The sequence below is a fragment of the Delphinus delphis genome, chromosome 16 (genome assembly GCF_949987515.2).
Source record: "Delphinus delphis chromosome 16, mDelDel1.2, whole genome shotgun sequence".
Lineage (NCBI taxonomy): Eukaryota > Metazoa > Chordata > Mammalia > Artiodactyla > Delphinidae > Delphinus > Delphinus delphis.
In genome coordinates this window covers 83,363,758-83,382,530 of record NC_082698.1, presented here as the reverse complement: position 1 = coordinate 83,382,530, position 18,773 = coordinate 83,363,758, and the positions used below count along the sequence as shown (strand labels likewise).

The window sequence follows — 18,773 nt, the reverse complement described above, 5'->3', positions numbered from 1 at the left end:
GAGCTTCATCCAAGGGGACAGCAAAGATGAGAGTCAGAGAGCAAACAGGTAAGAGAGAGAGAGAGAGAAACCACAGGGACATGTGGTCTTGGAAGAGCAAGTACACAGAGGCCCTGAGGCAGCAATGAGCTCAGCACCTTGATCCATGGGACGACCCACCCTGAGCAGACAAGCAGACGCTGGGATGGCAGTGGCCACAGGACACATGCAGGGGCAGCGAGGCACCCAGGCAGGTCTCAGCACAGCCCAAGCAAGCCCTCTGCACGGGGGGCAGGAGCATCCCTCGGTGCCCCCCAGGCCCTGGGGACGGGCTCAGAACCCTCCCTCCCGTGCTCCGGTTCCACGCTTAGAAATATCCTTCTGAAGAATATTGCAGGGTGCTGTCATACAAGGAGCGCTGGAGTATCAGGACACACATCTTAATGGTGGGAGGGAGACCCCCGAACGTAAATTACCAAACTGGCAGTATGGTACAGACATCATTAGGTTCTTGGGAGCAGGCTTACCATAGTCAGGTCCAGGGAGCCCATGAGAAACAAAGCACACTTCTGTTCCTCCAGAGCTAAAGGCCAGGTCCCAGGGGATGCCCCCTTATGAGGCCCTGATATAAGCTGAGTGTTTGTGTCCCCCCCACACTCATATGCCTTAAGCCCCAATGGGGCTGGACTTGGAGATGGAGCCTCTAAGGAAGGAGTGAAGGTAAAATGAGGTTATAAGGGCGGGGGCCCTGATCTGATAGGATTCGGGTCCTTAAGAGAGGAGACACCAGCGAGTCAGCTCTCTCCCCACAAGCACGGAGGACAGGCCTTGTGAGCGGAGCACACAGCGAGAGCATGGCTGCCCACAAGACAAGAGAAGAGGCCTCAGAACGAACCTACGTTGTCAGCACCTTGATCTGGGACTCCCAGACTCCAGAACCACGGGAAATAAACTTCTGTTGTTTGAGCCCCCAGGTGTGGTACTTTGCTATGCAGCTCAAGGTACTAAGGCTCCCTCCCCCTGATGAGCCACCTGCCCTACACTGGGACTCTCTTCACCTGCTACAAAAAGAGGTTCCCAGCTCTTCCTGAGCCCTGGACTATTAATATCTGGAAATGGTGCTTTAGTTCAGGAGGGCCCTTCTCCCAGAGTTTTGCTTCTCTCTTGGCTGGGCATACATAAGATTTCAAAGCTGTCTTCCACTCTGTATGTCAGATCTTACAGGCTCAACATATTCTTCTGCTCTGGACTGAATGCCCTGTGGGACACAGGACAGAAACCCAAGCTTTTCCACCTGTGAGAAAAGATCAGTCACCGTCCTCATTCTAGGGGTCTAGAACTATGCTAAGATGACAGCCTCTCACAGCTACTGAGCACCTGAAATGTGGCCAGTGTGCTGGGGAACTAAACCTTACATTTTATTTAGTTTTAATTAAAATTTAAATTTAAAAACTGATACTCCATTTCTATTTAGTTATTGGTAAAGTTTTAAGAATGTCTGGGAATTTGGGTATGTTAATATACTTTTTCAACCACAAATTTTATGAAATCTAAATACAGATCAGGTATTCCCAATGAAAATTTAGCATCCAGATTTAAGCGTTCCGTAAGTATAAAATACACACTATATTTTGGGGGCTTCCCTGGCGCAGTGGTTAAGAATCCGCCTGCCAATGCAGGGGACAAGGGTCCGAGCCCTGGTCCGGGAAGATCCCACATGCCGTGGAGCAGCTAAGCCCGTGTGCCACAACTACTGAGCCTGTGCTCTAGAGCCTGCGAGCCACAACTGCTGAGCCCGCGAGCCACAACTACTGAAGCCCGTGCGCCTAGAGCCCATGCTCCGCAACAAGAGAAGCCACCGCCATGAGAAGCCCGTGCACCGCAACGAAGAGTAGCCCCCGCTCGCTGCAACTACCTGCACTAAGCAACTAAGACCCCAAAATAAATAAATTTATAAAAGAAAACACACTATATTTTGAAATCTTAATATGAAAAAATAATTTGAAATATCTAACAATTTTTATATTAAACACATGTTGAATTGATAATATTGTTTATATTAAGTAAAATTATTAAGATTAATCTCACCTCACCTTTCTTTTCGCTTTTTTTTTTTTTTAATTTTTTTTGGCCATACCACGCAGCTTGTGAGATTTTAGTACCAGTTCCCCGACCAGGGACTGAACCCGGGCCCACAGCAGTGAAAGCGCGGAGTCTTAACCACTGGACCGCCAGGTAATTCCCTCTTTTTGCTTTTTAAAACGTGGCTACTAGAAAATGTACACTGGCACACGTGGCCTGCACTACATTCCTACCAGGCAGCTGCGCAGGTCTGAAGAGACCACTGGTGTGAAGAAGGGAGCTGGGCTCAGGCCCCCAGCTAAGGAAGGGACACGGGCCTGGGTGGAGCCGGCTCCCCTAAGGGAGGGCAGAGCTGCCTGCGTGCAGGAGGGGACCTGCTCCTGATAGGAGGAGGAGAGGAAATGAGGCCTCTGTCCCATCCAGACGGCAGTGGCAGCTTCCTGCCTTTGGGGACGGAACTGACACCCCTCCTCTGACCCACACTCAGGACCCGAGGGCCCTCCCACCACTTTCACACGTTCTTGGAAAACCCAGGCAACAAGGTAAGTTTTTCTAAATGCCAACGGTCCGTTCTCCAGACAGGAATTCATGGCGGAGAAGTGAAGGCGCAGGTGCCACCAAGGAAGCAGCTGCTCCAGGTCCCCGCGGCCTTTGCGACAGCGATGAGAACAGCTCAACGGAGCGCACCTCACGCCTGAGAAGAGGGCGCGGGCCGAGCCCCGGCCGCAGGGCACCCCGGCAGCCGGGCCGACATACCATCATGCCAACGCCAATGGAAGCCTGGGCTCCGGCCCTGAGCCCGTCCGAGAGGTTCTCGGTCACCGACCGCCCCAGCAGGGCCGCGTCCGAGGACAGGCGGTTGATCAGCTCTCCGGTGCGCGTCTTGTCAAAGAAAGCGACCTCCTGCCTCAGAACCGAGGAAAAGAGCGAAGCTCTCAACCTATTCACGATGCGCTGACCTGCAAGGCAAAGAGCAGTGGCATCGGCTTGGGCTCAGCCGCTAACACGCAGCCGCGCGGCCCGAGGTCGGCGCCTCTTCTGAGCCGCAGCCCCGGAGGCCTGTCTGCGCCGGCTCGGGTGCGGTGGGAGCCCGTGCGCACTAATCGGCACGCGCTGCTGACCAGCACCGATCTCCTCTCGGTGCCCACAGCCCGAGGATGCCGAGAACAGGATACAGTAGTAAACGGAATGTGACCAAGAGACTTTCGTAAAGTATAACTTACAGAGAAGTTTTACGACCTTAACTTCTCAAAAGCTAATTTTGCTTCTCCTTCGCAATCCTTTCCTGGATTTAACTTCGAATGGCAAGAACTGGTTACTTATCTAGAGAGTATTTCATCAGCTAAATGGCCAGCAACCGACTTGGAGTCGGGTGTGCCGGGCTCTAGCGTCACTGTGGTGTCACCGCCTACTAACAAGCAAGCCTCACAGTGACACGGACCACTATCGCCCGGCTCCGCCTGCAGGGGCGGCACAGCGCGGGGCACGGCCCGGCTTCTGCGGCCGCCTCACTGAAACCTCCCGGAAGGCACACAGGCGACTGCGCTCCAATTCACGGGAGAGGCAGGTTGAGCACAGAACACATGATCTACAACAATCCCCAGCCCCGTGTTGGCCCTGTCCCCCACACGGTGGAGGAAGAGAGCACAACATGGGGGCCGGAGCACAGGGAACCCACGAGATCCGCCCCCCAACCCCCACCCCATGTGGCCCAGGAGATGGGTCGTGGCACCTGACGTCTGCATGAGGTAGACGCGGACGGCGTTGGCCGCGGCGCCGCACAGGAACACGCCGCCGAGCGCCAGGCAGAGGCGGGTCAGGCTGGAGCTGTAGTCCGCAGAGGGGTTTGTGTAAATGACGTCGATTATCTTCCCCAGGAAGAAGGGGGCGGACATGGTGATGACACTGGACACCGTCAGAAACCCAACTGCAGCTGGAAAACACAAGCAACTCTCCGGTTCATCGGTGCCTCGGCCAAGGGGCAGGGTGCTGAGTTCATCACGCTTCTTTCCCGAATAAACTTTTCAGATCATGTGATGCTCTCAGATGCCGGGAGTCTCCTCCCATTAGCTCCTGGACCCTTGACTAAAGGGAAGAACCGAGTAGTTTCTGGGGCCAAATCAGGCAGGATGACTGTAAGGGCACTGATCGTCCCCAAGTACCCAGACAAGACGGCTTTTGCTTTACCCTGGTCTGCTGCTCTCTTCTTCCTCAGGAGTAACTGACAGCTAACCACAAAAATCCGTTCTGGCCTCCCTCCCGAGATGACATTTTTCCTACATTCGTGCTACACACTGTTATTTCCTGGCATCTAACTGTATCTTAGCTTGAAGATCAAACTATGCAGGTAAAGCTCTTGATTATGTCTAATATTTCAAAACACTTGAACCTTTGGAAAGCAGTTATGGGCAGCCATTACACATGTGATACGTTCCTTCTTAATATTATTGCTCTGGGAGATAAAGTACCAGAGTATGAGCATGATAATAAAACATGTAAGAACACAACTGTTCACACGCCTTAAAAACAAAAAAGACACAGGGCACAGTATCTTTTCAGAAAAGAAAATATCGAGAAAATCCAATTAGGAACAACATGTATCAGATAACAACATTCCTAATAAGAGGAATGCATATTTACACTACACTTTCATCTAATGACTGGCAAAGATCAAAGAATTTGACAGCATGGTGTTGGTAAAGCTGTGGGAAAGGAAGCATTTACACTGCTAGTGGGTGTGCAAACTGGTACAGTTGCAACGGCAGAGCGATGTGATCTTATCAGTCAAAACATAAATGCACATTCCCTTTCATCCACCAATTCTAGCTCTAAGATTCTAACTTACAGATACACTCCCATATGTGTATGCAAAAAATGTACACTCAAGGGTGTTCATTATGACATTGCTTATCCCAGCAAAAGATTCAAAATATCCTGAACGTTCATTAATGGAGAAAAGTTAAATCAATTATGGAGCATTTATTTTATAAATATTATGCAGTCGTTAAAAAGAACGAGGTGAGTCTATAGGAAGAGACATGAAGCCATCCACCAAGATACACTGTTAGTGAAAAAGCCCAGGACACAGATGTTAACATCTGTGGCACTTTTTTGCTTATTGATTTTCAAGCTCATGAATGCACAGAATATCTCCAGGAGAGTAGCAAGAAACAAGTAACAGAGGTTCCTTCTGAAGAGTGGCATCAAGTGACTGGGGCAGGGCGCGTGCCACTGTGCACCTTCTGAGTTTGGTCCCGCTTGGGGCCCAGCTAGCTCCATCACTGGAGAATCAATGGCGAGAACCCCAAGTGGACACAATGAGGGTTGAGCCCTGGGGAATGGGTGCTGCCAACACCCTGCAAACAGCTTCTCTATCTGTGTCTTGCCTAATGCTCACACTTCAGTGAAAGGCTTTACTTTCACGAAACCTTAATAAAAAGAGTAGAGAACGAACTCAGTGTGAACCGGTTGTTCAGTTGGCAAACAGAGCTGTAGGAGGAATGTGAGCCTGACTTAAGTCGGGAACATTGCACACACTCTCTCCCCTCCTGGGGGTCTTCTAATGGCCTCCCCTCAAGGAGGCCTGCTCTGCAGTCCTATCTGTTAATACAGACCCAAACACAGCAGCCTCGCCCTCCGTTCTCCTCCCAGCACTTCGCAACGCTTCACTTGTCTACTGTCTCTCTCCAGTAGGATAAAAGATTTCTGTCTGTTTTGTTCACTGTTGTATCCCCACTGCCTACAGGGACAGGTATATAGGAAAAGCTCAATAAATATTTGTTGGATGAATGAACAAATAAACTGAACTTTGGCAAAGGAGGCATGAAAGCGTATCAGAGTTCGACAACAGCCTAAAGAGAATCGTAAGATCTGGTGGCTCAGGAAGTCCGTGTGTGGCAATGACTCCTTTACCAGAGCCAGAAAGCCCATGTGACTGGCTGAAAACCCCTTTTATCACAACCGAACTGCATAACGTGAACCTGGCCAAGGGCCATTTCCTTCTGCTTTAAGACCCGGGGTCTTGTTTCAAATCGCTGTGTTCCTGATGACAGTGCTCAGAGGGACTGGAAGCCCGAAGGGTGTAGGAGGCAAGTGTAGCTCGGGTTCTGCAGGGCACGGTCGTGGCAAACGGGCTGCTCCAGAAAGCAGTGGCCTGGCGAGCCGGGGGTTAACCCGAAAGGCCTGTTTCATCTGTCATCAGCAGCCAGCTTCTCTGGTCTGTTTCTTCCCTTTGGCAAATACTTCAGTAAGTGTAATGTATGCAGAGTGCCATCAAGGTCCATCTCTCCCTCCCGCCTCTAGTTTTCAAACTCAAAGTTACAACTCCGAAATAAGAACCTGTATCTCATGAACACACACTAGTTCTTACACAGTAATGATAATGATTACAAAGAGAAAGGAATTGGGCTGAATCAAAATTCGTTCCAGGATCTCCCCTCTCTTTCCTTTTAATTAAAAAAACAAAAACAAAGAACGATTGACAGCTTGTCTTATTGCCATTTGCCTCTTTCTTCTACAAGTTGAATGTATACAAAAGTTAAATTTTTTTTTCCGCGTTGGGTGGGCTGGATTCCTGTTAATTAAGGTTTTACTACATAGCACCATCTCGGACATTCATGAATCATGTAGATTTGCGCCACAGCTGTCATCTCTGATTCCTCCCCAAACCCGACAAGCCAAGTATACCATAATCCTTCTGGAAACTCTTCCCCACCTTTTCTCCATGGTTAAGCATCTTGCTTGTTCCTATCCTTGCTTGACGGGTCCCAAGCAACTGTCATCTGTCTCTTGACAGGTATCTTCAAGTATCTTTCCGTTACCCTCATTCTACTGCATCACAGCGTTCAAAGAATAAGAGAAATCTCCTCCAAAAGAAAGGGGATGGAAAACCTGAAACAGAGGCTGTTGGGAGAAGGGCTGTGGCCGGTAGACAGCTCCTGGATGGACAGGTCTGGGGGGCGGAGGAGGCTCTCAAGCATGTCTATCACCACTGGATACGGGACAGATCTTTTAATGACTCGTCTGCTCACTGTGCTGGGCAGGTGCAGCTACCCCCGTGTCACTCAAGTACTAAGGCACCAACCACCCACCACTCTCTGAAGCGTTTGATATGCACTCTCTCCAACAATGCTTTTATCACCCTCATTTTTGTTTCCAGAGAGGAAACTCAAGCACAGAGAGGTGAGGGAGCTTGCCCAAGGTCACCCAGTTCATACACTGAAGAACCACATTCTGAGACAAAGTTTGTCTTCTTCGTCTTCTCACATTCCAAGCCAAGAACACAGCAGGGGCCTCGCCTGCGGGTGAGGGCAGCCAGGGAGCAGGAAGGCTGCAGGATAAAGCTGGAACAGGGACTCTGGTGCAGAGAAGTACTGAGAAATAAAGTGGAGGCATACTAGGCTCCGGGTTCTAAAGTAGAACTGGGACTCTGCAGCAAGGCAGGGCTAAAAGAGCCTCGGGCTGGGGAGTGAGACAGTCAGATTTGCATTTTACATGATCCACTCTGGCAGCAGAGTGAAAAGAAAGGACCTGAGGCTCCCCTGATCCAGGTGAGAGGGGAACTGGGGTGAAACGGGGAGGGGCAGAGGGGATACGGACAGTGACAAGGACTGCAGATATTTTTAAGAACTAGATTCTACAGGAGCTGAGAATTTCAGATTTGGGAAGCATGTTGGGAAGGTCAGTTCTGAAGTTGGGACTGACAGGGTCTGCCATCTAGCTGTTTGACCTTGAGTGGGTCACTCAAACTCTCTGTGCCTCAGTTTCTTCATCTGTCAAATAGCAATAAAAAGAACCCCTCCCTCACAGAAATGTTGTGAGGAGAAATTACACACACACACACACACACACACACACACGTAAAGCCTCGGGCCCAGTGCCCAGTACCTAGTAAACAGTAAGTATCCGCTATTATCTATATTACAGCTGTCACCGCAAGGCGTCAGGAATGACCCGTGTCCCTGCCAGCAGCTCCACTCTCTGACGGGTGGGACAGAGGAGGAAAGGAGCTTTCTGTGTCTACAGGGAACAAAGGAGTAGAGGCCCGGTGCAGGTTGGAGGCTGAGCTAGCCTGGCATCTAGCTAAGCTGGCCAGGGCAGGAGGTGAAGGGGGCTGACAGCCAGCAGGAAGCGGAGGGTGAGGAAGCCTCGCAGGCTCGTGGAGTGACCTGGAGAACAAAGGTCTGGGCAAGGCCAGAGCGTCGGGTGCTCCTGTCCAGCAGACACGCGACGGGCGCCGCCCACAGAACTTAAAATCTTCTAGCTGCCACATTTAAAAGAAACTGGTAAAATTAATTTTAATACTGTATTTTATTTGTATATTTGGATCCAATATATCCAAAATATTAATCAACATGCGATGAACATTAAAAAGTAAAGAAAGTTCACAATTCTTTTTCCATACTAAGTCCTTTCAAAATCTGGCGTGTATTTCCGTCTTGAATCAACTCTGACTAGCACATTTCGCAGCACAGATACAGAATGTTCATGTTTTCTCTGCAACGTGGTACTTCGTAGGGCTTTCTGGAGCAGTCTCCATTGCGGAGGCTCAGCCTCACTGTCCCACCAGTGCTGTCCTTGTCAGACCCTCTGTCCCGACTTGGGCTGCAGGAAACATGCTTCGCCCTCTCCTTGCTTACCGCACCCACTGGTTTCACCACTCTGTTCATTTTGGTCACGTCACGGTCTATCTCCATAAAATGTAAGTACAAATGCAGCAAAAGCTCCTGGCGGGCATCAGGTTCTGAGAACTGTCCTCTTCTCAAACCACACAGGCCCTTATCAGTGTTTAAGTGAACACCCTGGGGGTGGAGGGCTGGACGTGCACCTGCCACATCTGACCAGGGGCCTGCCTGCAAAGCGTGAGCAAGACAAGCTCCCCTGCTGCACCGGGCCCGCCGCACAGAGACCCTCCATCGGCATCTCACGGCCCCCTCCTAACTCCCAACCCCACGCACCGCGCAGCCTGTCTCTAACTCCCTGGGAGCCCCAGCAGCCGCTTCTATCTGCCAGGCCCAGCAGGACGGCTCTGACCAGTTACCTCTTATCCCATCAGCCCACAGGGGCTCCGCAGTGAGCTCCTCCATCTTTTAAGACTCCTGTGACCAAGGTGATAAGACGAAGAATTATCAGTGAAAAAAGACTGCGGAGCGACCTTGTAGGCCACAGCTGTTGGAAGATATCTGCAAATTCCTACATAAAGTGAGACACAGGGAGGAGGGGCCGCGGAGAGCATCGAGGACTGTGGTTCCTTTAGAAGAGAAATGAAAATGACTGTTCTCAGCAGACACCTGTAAACATTTCAAATGGCGGACCCTGTTTTTAAAGTTTCTGACACAAATCACTTAAGACCAAAGTTTTCTGGTCACACAGTTCAGGCAGCATGCTCACCAAACTACTGAACACAGATGAAAACACTGTTATTCAAACGTACAGCGGAATTTTTGAAAAAGGATTTTTGTATTCCTTTTCCTAAAAATTAACAAATTAACATTGTAATTCCTTCTCTTCAACTCAGCTGTTTTTGGCCTCTTCATTTAAAAGTACACACACATACACACACACACACACACACACACACACACAGGCTAAGGACTAGACACAGAAAGATGAGGCAGACACAGCCCCTTTCCCAAGCAGCTCACAGGCCAGTGAGAGCTCCTAGCCTCAAAATTTTCTTTTAAAAGAGGAAAAAGGAAAAAAACTTTATTTCCATAAAAATACACGCACAACCAACTGAGCGATGAGATAGTTCTCTTTATACCTCAGTAATACCAAGAAGCCCCCTAAACTGTAACAGTCAGTGAGAGGTATAAATGTTCCCACTCTACTGCCCTCCTCCACGGCACCAACCTGCCCTACATCACAAATAGCTCTCTAGGACTATCCTTCCTAAAGCAATGGACTTGTAACAAAAAAAGGTGGGATTCTCTCCTCTTTCAAGCCTAAGAACCTCACAAGCCCTCATTGCAAGCCCTCATCACACGTGCAGTTTCATCTCCAGTCACATATCTTTTCATCAATGTTTCTCCCCCACTAAGCTGCAAGCCCCAGCAGGAGCGGGAACCATGCTTCTTCCTGCTCATCAGTGGAACCCAAGGGCCTAGCACACAATGAGACTCAATATTTATTAAAGAAACGAAGACTTGGAGAAGTCTCAAAACCTTTGAGATCTTACAAGGCCCTTGCATTTAAACATTTCTCCATTTATGGCTAAAATGACAAGCTATACAAAAATCTGTTTATCTGGATTTTGTTTCTAAAGATATTCTTTTTTTTTTTTTTTGCGGTACGCGGGCCTCTCACTGTTGTGGCCTCTCGCGTTGCGGAGCACAGGCTCCGGACGCGCAGGCTCAGCGGCCATGGCTCACGGGCCCAGCCGCTCCGCGGCATGTAGGGATCTTCCTGGACCGGGGCACGAACCCGTGTCCCCTACATCGGCAGGGGGACTCTCAACCACTGCGCCACCAGGGAAGCCCTAAAAATATTCATTTTGATTTCTTTTTAAAAATTACTTAATTATGATTTAGTTGGGTTATGAGTCACAGTTTCTCAACACTTCTGGAGTTTACAGATCACTGATCACGACCAGTGTTGACTCTTCTGATAAGAACTTAGTAACTTCCTGCCTACCACCCAGGAGACAAAAGCAGGGGACAAACCTTAAAAGTTTACACTGCTTTGCTTCACAGAGTAAAAATATTGTTGGCTGCTTAATAAACTTGCCTGAAGCACGCACATATGACAACATTGGTTTATTTGGGGCTAGGATTAATTTTACAAAGATACGGGGAAAAAACCCAGGTCATTCTGAGAACGCCAGCAAAGTAAAAACGGAACAGACCCGAAAACTGCAACACTGAGATGCTACCCCATTTGTATAATACGTATCAAGATAAGAAAACAAACATTAGCTCTGGGAGCAGATTCCTGGCGGGCCTGCCGGCTCCACACCGCTACAGCAGGCGCGCTCTGTCCGCGCTCCAGGTGGGGACGCCCAGGTAGAGGCACCCCGTCCTCCGCACCGTTTCCAGTGGCCCCGGGTCCCCCTGCCGCCACCGCAGTGCCCCTCTCGGCGGCCCCGGACCTCGCGTGTGTAAGGTCGCGGTGACCGCGGGGAGGGGACGGGGGCCCTACCTGCCAGCCTCCGGCGCTCGGGCTGCGCCAGCCTTAGGAGCTTCTGGGCCTCCGAGCGCCCGGCAGCCACGGGCCGCTGCAGCGGGTCGTGTCCGGGGGTCGCCGCGGCCGCAGGCAAGGCCGGCTCGCGCAGCCAAGCCTCGCCCCCGGCCCGCGCGACCGCCGCTGGGCCACCGGGGAGCGCGGCGCGCGGGAGCCGGGGGACGCCGGGCCCGGCGAGCGCCCCGCACCTGGAGGGCCCGGAGGGCCGCGTCCACAGCGCCAGGAGCCGCGCCAGGCCCGCGCCGCCCGCGGGGCTGCCGGGACCCCCGCCCGGGCAGCGGCCCGCCCGGCACCGCGGGGCTCGCGCGGCTTCGCCACCCTCGAGGAGCGATGGCCCCGAGTCCCCAAGCCGCGCCGGCGCCAGGAGCGTCGGCGGCGGCCGGGTCCCGGGGGCGCGGGCGGCTGGGCCCCGCCTCAGGAGCAGCCGCAGCGGCCAGGCCGGGGGGCCGCGCATGGCGCCGCGTCCGAACCTTGCGCCTCGGTCCGCAGCCTCTCCTGTGCTCGCCGCCGCCGCTCGCCGGCTTGGACCCCCGCCCCGACGCCCGCCCCATCCCGGCCCGCGCGGCCCCGCCCCGGGGCGGCTAGCCCGGCCCCGACCACCCCCGGGCGCCCCGGCCCGCAGCGCCCCCCACCGGGCAGCCCAGCGATTGGCGCGCCGCCGGAGCCGCAGTGGCTGAGGCGGAAGAAAGCGCCGCGCGCCGCTACGCCTGCGCACTGCCGCGCGGGGAGCAGTTTCGCCCTCCTCTGCCCCTCCGGAAGAACCTGGGAGCGGCGCGGGCCCTTTCTCACGCCCGCGCACGGCGGAGCGCGCAGGCGCGATCACACGGGCCCGGCGCCTAGAAAGAGGAGAGCGGACAGCGCGCTGCGGCAGTGCGCGGGCCTGGGGACCGCTGTGCGGGACGGCCTTGGCGGTGAGTGAAACTTGGGTCTCTGAGAGGGAAGGGGTCATCTCTTAACGTGGACAGACGTGCGGGAGCGGACGTGGCCCGGGCGCGCCGGCCGCTCCGAGTAAGGCCGGGCAGAACGCGCAGTGTTTTAATACCCGAGCGCGGAAAGGAGGAGGGGAGGGTCTAAACCCACTGGGACGCGGAGACTTCACGGCAGGGTGTCTGTACCCCGGGGCCTGGTCCTTATCTAAGAGTCGTGGTTCGGGAAGGTGGATAGCTTTTTGTTGACTCGTCAGTATTTTAAACGCCGGGACTCGGGTGAGGCCAGTGAGAGGCAATTGCCTCAGTTGCAGTATTTATGGATTCGAAAAAAAAAGTCAATAATCAAGGTAAGTATTTTAGTTAAAAAATTTTTAAAGGCCAAAATTAATGCAGAAAACCCCATAATGAACAATATATCAAAATATCAAATGCAGGATCTGCCCCCGCACTTGTACGAGCCCACCTCTCTCTCCTCACCTTGATCCCAGCCCTGGAAGCTTTATTTCCAAAACCAAGCAGTTAGCAGCTTTATTTGCCAATTTGTTTGTTTAATTTTTTTGCGTTAAAATACCGTTTATCTTGATTACTGGGGCTATTTAGGGTTCCCCTAAATTTTGCCCCTAGGAGAGTGCCTCACTTACCGCCCCCTACTTGGGGCCCTGGTAGATAAAGACTGTAGGACTTTTGAGGAGAAGTACCCATAATGGAAAGATAATGCGGGATTAAATCGCTCTCTAAATGCCCCTGTGAAGACAGCAGGAAGCATGCCATCCTCTAAATTCCAACCTCTGAGAGCCAGGGGGGCATGGAGTCCCCCCAGGTTACCTTAGGTCAGCCTCTCCCTGGTGTCTGCATTCTAGAATGCAAGCTGTGATTGAAGCTGACGCTGCTGATTTATGAGTAGGTATGTCCTACTGGGAAAGATTTTGTTAGGTGACTTCTGCAAACAAGAGAGATACGGTGCCTCATACCCCACATCATGTCAGAGAATGACCTTCTCCCAGTTGGAGAGAAAGTGACAATTTTAACTCAAATCTAATCTTCCTCTTCTTTTCTGTTTCCTACTTTCCAGAAAACTGCTGCTGATTGCTGGGGAGGGCAGGATTGGCCTTTGCTTTCTGCCTTCCCTGGAATGAAGTCCGCCAGGCCTTTTCAGCCACCAATCTCTGGGGCCTGGAGTCAAAAGAAAAATACCTGAAGTGTAGCTGATGAAAAAACCAAAACTCTCTGTGTTGCTTGCATTTCTAACAGTCAGTTGATAATCTGAAAATTATCCCTGACAAAACTGTCATGCTTAAAAAAAAAAACAAAAAAACCCCACCCAGCTATCATATGATATTCAAGGCAAGAATTTTTTTATTTACTAGCAAAGAATCTAAAGAAAACATCCGTGGCTCTTTAAAAAAAAAAATACAATGGGGGAATGGAGCAGGGAATAATAATTGGCTGAAAGCTCATCTGGACTTATATAGTCATCACACCAAAAAAAAAAAAAAGTGAAAGTGTGGCCTGCTCTAAATATATATATTCAATATATATTGGCAATTTTATATATATATATGTGTGTGTGTGTGTGTGTGTGTATTCCCATTTTAAAATAAGGATAACTTCTCACTGCCTTTTTAGAAGTTAGTATAAAATTCCTTGGCCACTGAAAAGGGCAAGAAATGCTCTAAGGTGACTTTGGGAAAGAAGGGAAAAAGCCACTTAGATGTGAGTGGATTAGTAGTACAAAATTCCTCAGGAAAGCAAGGAAAGGCTGCACATTAATTCTGAGACAACAAGCAGAAGTTCAGATGCTACCCACAGCGAGACAGAAAGGGCTCTCGGCAGAGGGGTGACTGAACCAAGTAGTAAAATCTGGCCCTTGGTGAATAGATGCTTAATAGGTTAGGCGGCCAGTAGGTGTCGAATTCAAAAAGGATGTCTTTTGGCTGAAACTTGAGATCAGTTGAGACTACTTCAGGAACAGCTCCACGTGTGGGTCCTTGTCAGTCTCAAAGGGCGACAGGGTGGACAACAGGAGGGGACCCCCCTCGGAGCACAATAGCACGGGAAGCAGACAGAAGTCTCCCCGGCCTGCAGTCTGATCTGTGATCTAATGGGGGATCATTTGACCCTTCTTAGTTCATTTCTTTTTCTCTGCAGCTTGCAGCTCGTCCTGTCAGGGACAGGGTGGCAGGGTGATGGCTGAAGGTGGAGCATACAGTTCAGTGAATCACAAACGAAAGGACTAGGATCCACATGGGGCAGAAGTGCTTTGTAAGTTCCTCTGAAATTAAGCTTTTGGTAAGTCATCCACCCTGTGCTTACAGCAAATGCCGATATGGCTCAGGCAGGCTGAATGCAATGTATGTAGAAGGTGTCAGCCTCTTTGGCTTTTACCTTGTCTTTCTCACCTTCTCCCAAAAGATTCTAGAGAAAGGTTGTTATGGGTTAAATTGTGTCCCTCCGAAAAAGGTATGTTGAAATCCTAAACCCCAGTACTTCAGAATGGGATCTTACTTGGAAATAGTTATTGCAGATATAGTTCAGATGAGGTCATTCTGGAGATGGAGCAGGGTGTCCTTATAAGAAGGTGTCCATGTGAAGACAGAGACACACGGGGAAAATGCCACGTGATGACAAAGGCAGAGACGGCAGTTATACAGCTGCAAGCCAAGGAACACCAAAGATGGCCAGCAAATCACCAGAAACTGCCAACAGGCAAAGAGGGATTCCCTACAGGTTTCAAAGGCAGCGTGGCCCTCCAAAACCTTGATTTCAGAATTCTACCCTCTAGAGCCATGAGACAATAAATTTGTTTTAACACCCAGTTTGTTTTTGTTTTATTAAGGTAGCTCTAGGAAAGTAGTACAAAGGTCAGTATCTCGTCTGATACTGCAACACATGCTCACTGTTTGTCCACTTACTCATGTTTGGCCAAAAAAGCAACTGAGTTATTCAGGCTACTTTATTTATTTATTTTTTTAAAATATTTATGTATTTATTTATTTGGTTGCACTGAGTCTTAGTTGTGGCACGTGGGCTCCTTAGTTGTGGCATGCAAACTCTTAGTTGCGGCATGCATGTGGGATCTAGTTCCCTGACAATGGATGGAACCCGGCCCCCCTGCACTGGGAGAACAGAGTCCTAACCACTGCACCACCAGGGAAGTCCCTATTCAGGCTACTTTAAATAGTCAGTTTGCAGATCACATCTGGTACAGTGCTTAACTTTATTATACCAAAAAGTATGTTCAGCAGCTATCCAGATTTCAGGCTACACAAAGAACCTTGCATGATCTAATGAAATGTAGCTCGGGACTGTTCCACAAAAGACAGCATAAATGAAACTAGACGGTGCACCTGATTCTATGCTCTTTATAACATTTAGGTATGCTATTATTTCTCATGTTAAGAGGCTGAGGTTGTACCCAGATATACAGAAAACGTACCCATACGTGCGGCGAGCCGTTTCTGACCGGCAGAATAACGAGCCGCCACACGCAAGATTCTTCTCGTATCACACTTTATTGGAGCACAGCTTGGTTGAAGAAAGATGGAAGGAAGACCCCGCAATCCTATAGCAGTCTGCTTATATAGGGATTAAGAACATGTGTCGCTCTGTGATTGGCTTTTGCCGATGGTGCGATTTGTGAGCCAGCATCGGATAGGTCGCTACTTTAAAACCTCATTAGTATACTTAGCGCAAGCGCAGTGGCCACAGGAAGGATGACTCAGCTTATTTCAGCTTCCTGCCACGTAGCAGTTAGCTGACCGCGCCCTACATCTCCCCCTTTTTTATTTATTAGAACACCAAGCAGAATGTAGCCCGTACAAGTGTTCACCTCATGATGTGCTCACTGTTCGAGGGCAGTTTTCCGTTGGCATGTTTGAGACACCTTCCTGCGTGCAATGCCAACAAGGGCTGCAGGGTGCAAAGGCTGACTCAGAATAATGGCTGATTCCCTATAGAGGTGCAATGGCAACAAGGCCTCTCTGTGCAAGGGCAATCAGGACAATGGCTGACTCCCTATAGAGGTGCAATGGCAACAAGGCCTCTCTGTGCAAGGGCAATCAGGACAATGAATGACTCCCTATAGAGGTGCAATGGCAACAAGGCCTCTCTGTGCAAGGGCAATCATTTCGAATTATTCAGGGCGGAGAGCCAGGCTGCGGGAGAATCTCCTTCATTAATAGCCAGAAGTGCCTGAGTGAGCAAGACCCTATCTCGATGTGCCCTAATGCGCACACGACAGACCAACCAGAGACACAGCATAATCCCAAATACACAGCAGACTCCAAAGATTCCTACCCCCACCCACTCCCCAAAGGAGGAAAAGGCAGAAGAGAGCCAAGAGGCAAAATCTCCAAAGGCAACGGGCTCCAGCCCGGCAGCACTCAGTTGCACAATTTGAATAATCCTTTGTGGAATTCCAACTAATACAAAGACTTCGATTAAGAATCATCAGGAACATCCAGCTCAGCATCTTCTCTGAAGTTTTCTTCAACAATTCTCGTCAGTCTTGATGGCACCCAGATCGGATCTTGATCCTGTGGGGAGACACAAAGAGATCCCCTGGATCGAGTAATAACACGATCCGGGCCCTTCCATTGATTGGACAACACATCTTTCCACATCACTTTGCCATAATTTTTATGGTTTGTTGCCACATGGCGTTCAGCAGAGGTTTCTTTATCATTATTTAAATGTAAAAAATTTATGGTAAATAAGGCAAGTGAAAGTCTCTGTCTAGGGGTACAGTTCTCTGCGATTCCCCCTTTTTGTTTTATTAAGAGTTCTTTAAGCTGATCTGCCTCATTGACAAACCCTGTCGTTCACAATAGGCTTTCATTAGTTTACTAAGTGGTGTATGCCTCTTAATCTTAAACTGCACCACAGAACCATCCTGCCCCGCCACCTTCAAATTAATATGATCGTTGTTCTCAGTCTTGACTCCTTCCTTGGGCTTTTCGTCGGCCATGGCCTTGTGGATTATAGGGCAAGCCTGTAATATGAATCACCTGCATTTTTTGACAAAAAAGAGCAAAGCTTTTGGAATGCCTCTGGGGTTAACCCCAGTCTTTTGGGTAACAACTCTTCACAATATTCCTAGCCAAAGCTCTGGTAATGTTAAATTTTTTTTCTTAAGACTGTAGATGACACATGATATAGTCTAGCGCTGTTAGAGCGCGTGTGGAAATTAAATTAAAAGGACACATCCAAACAGGTTGAGAATCATCACAGCGTTCTAATTGTGCATTTGTAATAGCTTGTTCTACCTTTTGAAGTGCCTGATGGGCTTCTGGGGTCAATTGGCGTGGGGAATTAAGATCAGGATTTTCCTCTAATACACTAAACAAAGGTTTTAGATCCAAGCGGGTTAAAACTTAAATATGGCCGAATCCAATTCACATCTCCAAGCAACCTCCGAAAATCATTCAATGCTTCTAAGCAATTAGTCCCAATCTCAATTTCTTGAGGTACTATCTTATTCCCATGTACAGCAGCTCCTAAAAAATTTACAACATCTCCCTTCTGTATTCCCTCGGGAGCAAGAAACAATCCCCCATTCCCTAAATATTTAATCAAAACGCCTAAGGCCTGTTCAAGCAACCCCATACAAGGGGCTTTATCTCGACTATTCAAAGGAATAGAAAAGAAACAATCTTTAATATCTACTGCTATAACAGGCCAGTTTCGCGGAAGAGCTGTCAATACTGGCAAACCGCGCTGTATAGGCCCCATAATTTGCATTTGCTGATTTATAGCTCGCAGATCATGAAGCAAACGCCATTTCCCTAATTTTTTCTTAATAACAAAAATCGGAGTATTCCAGGGTGACTGGGAGGGTTCTAAATGCCCTAATTGTAACTGCTCATCCACTAGTTTGGATGCCGCCTCCAGCTTTTCCTTTGACAAAGGCCACTGAGGTACCCACACAGGTGTTGTGGTCCTCCATGTAATCATAAACTCAGTGACCCTTGAGAAAAACCCAAGCCTCGGCGGTTTAAATTTCCGCGGGCTTCTATAGGGGCGGTCATGCCTTATAACTTACGTCTTATCCCTCTATTAGATATCAGGGGCGGAAGCTCTAGCCTCCGCAGGATTAAAATATGGTGGGCTAGCGAGTGGCGGCATGTACCAATGCCCATACCGCTCTTGTTCATATGCCGCGGCCGCTCCTTCTAAATCTTCCTCCTCTCTAGGATGTAATTCATCTTGAAACAAATATAATTCCTTAAACTCATCTAGGATTGGATATAATCCTGGCACCGTTTCTTGCTTTTCCTTTTGTTTTCTTTTTTCTCTTTTCATAATTTCAGGCCTATCTACCGTAGTCCCTGTTTGTTCATTCTCTGATGCGCTATCTTGAAAACATACCTGACTGGACTACTCACCGACGGTTCACTCCGTGTGTCGAGTTCTGAATCGGTCCTCCATGCAGGGCGCGAAGTTCCCGGGTTTCGGCACCACTTGCGGCGAGCCGTTTCTGACCGGCAGAATAACGAGCCGCCACACGCAAGATTCTTCTCGTATCACACTTTATTGGAGCACAGCTTGGTTGAAGAAAGATGGAAGGAAGACCCCGCAATCCTATAGCAGTCTGCTTATATAGGGATT

General features: G+C 49.7%; 1 protein-coding gene across 2 annotated transcripts in view; it reads right to left on the bottom strand.

Annotated features, from left to right (window-relative positions):
• Window positions 1–11,783, bottom strand: part of ABCB10 (ATP binding cassette subfamily B member 10) — a 32,411-nt gene extending 20,628 nt beyond the window's left edge. For both annotated transcript variants that reach the window (XM_060035116.2, XM_060035117.2), the window contains exons 1-3: window positions 11,197–11,783; window positions 3,794–3,994; window positions 2,818–3,020 (exon numbers count right to left, since the gene is read on the bottom strand). In XM_060035116.2, coding sequence (XP_059891099.1) covers window positions 2,818–3,020; window positions 3,794–3,994; window positions 11,197–11,692 — 900 coding nt within the window. In that variant the 5' untranslated portion in view covers window positions 11,693–11,783. The remainder of the gene's footprint in view (window positions 1–2,817; window positions 3,021–3,793; window positions 3,995–11,196) is intronic.
• Between the last annotated feature and the right edge of the window lie 6,990 nt (window positions 11,784–18,773).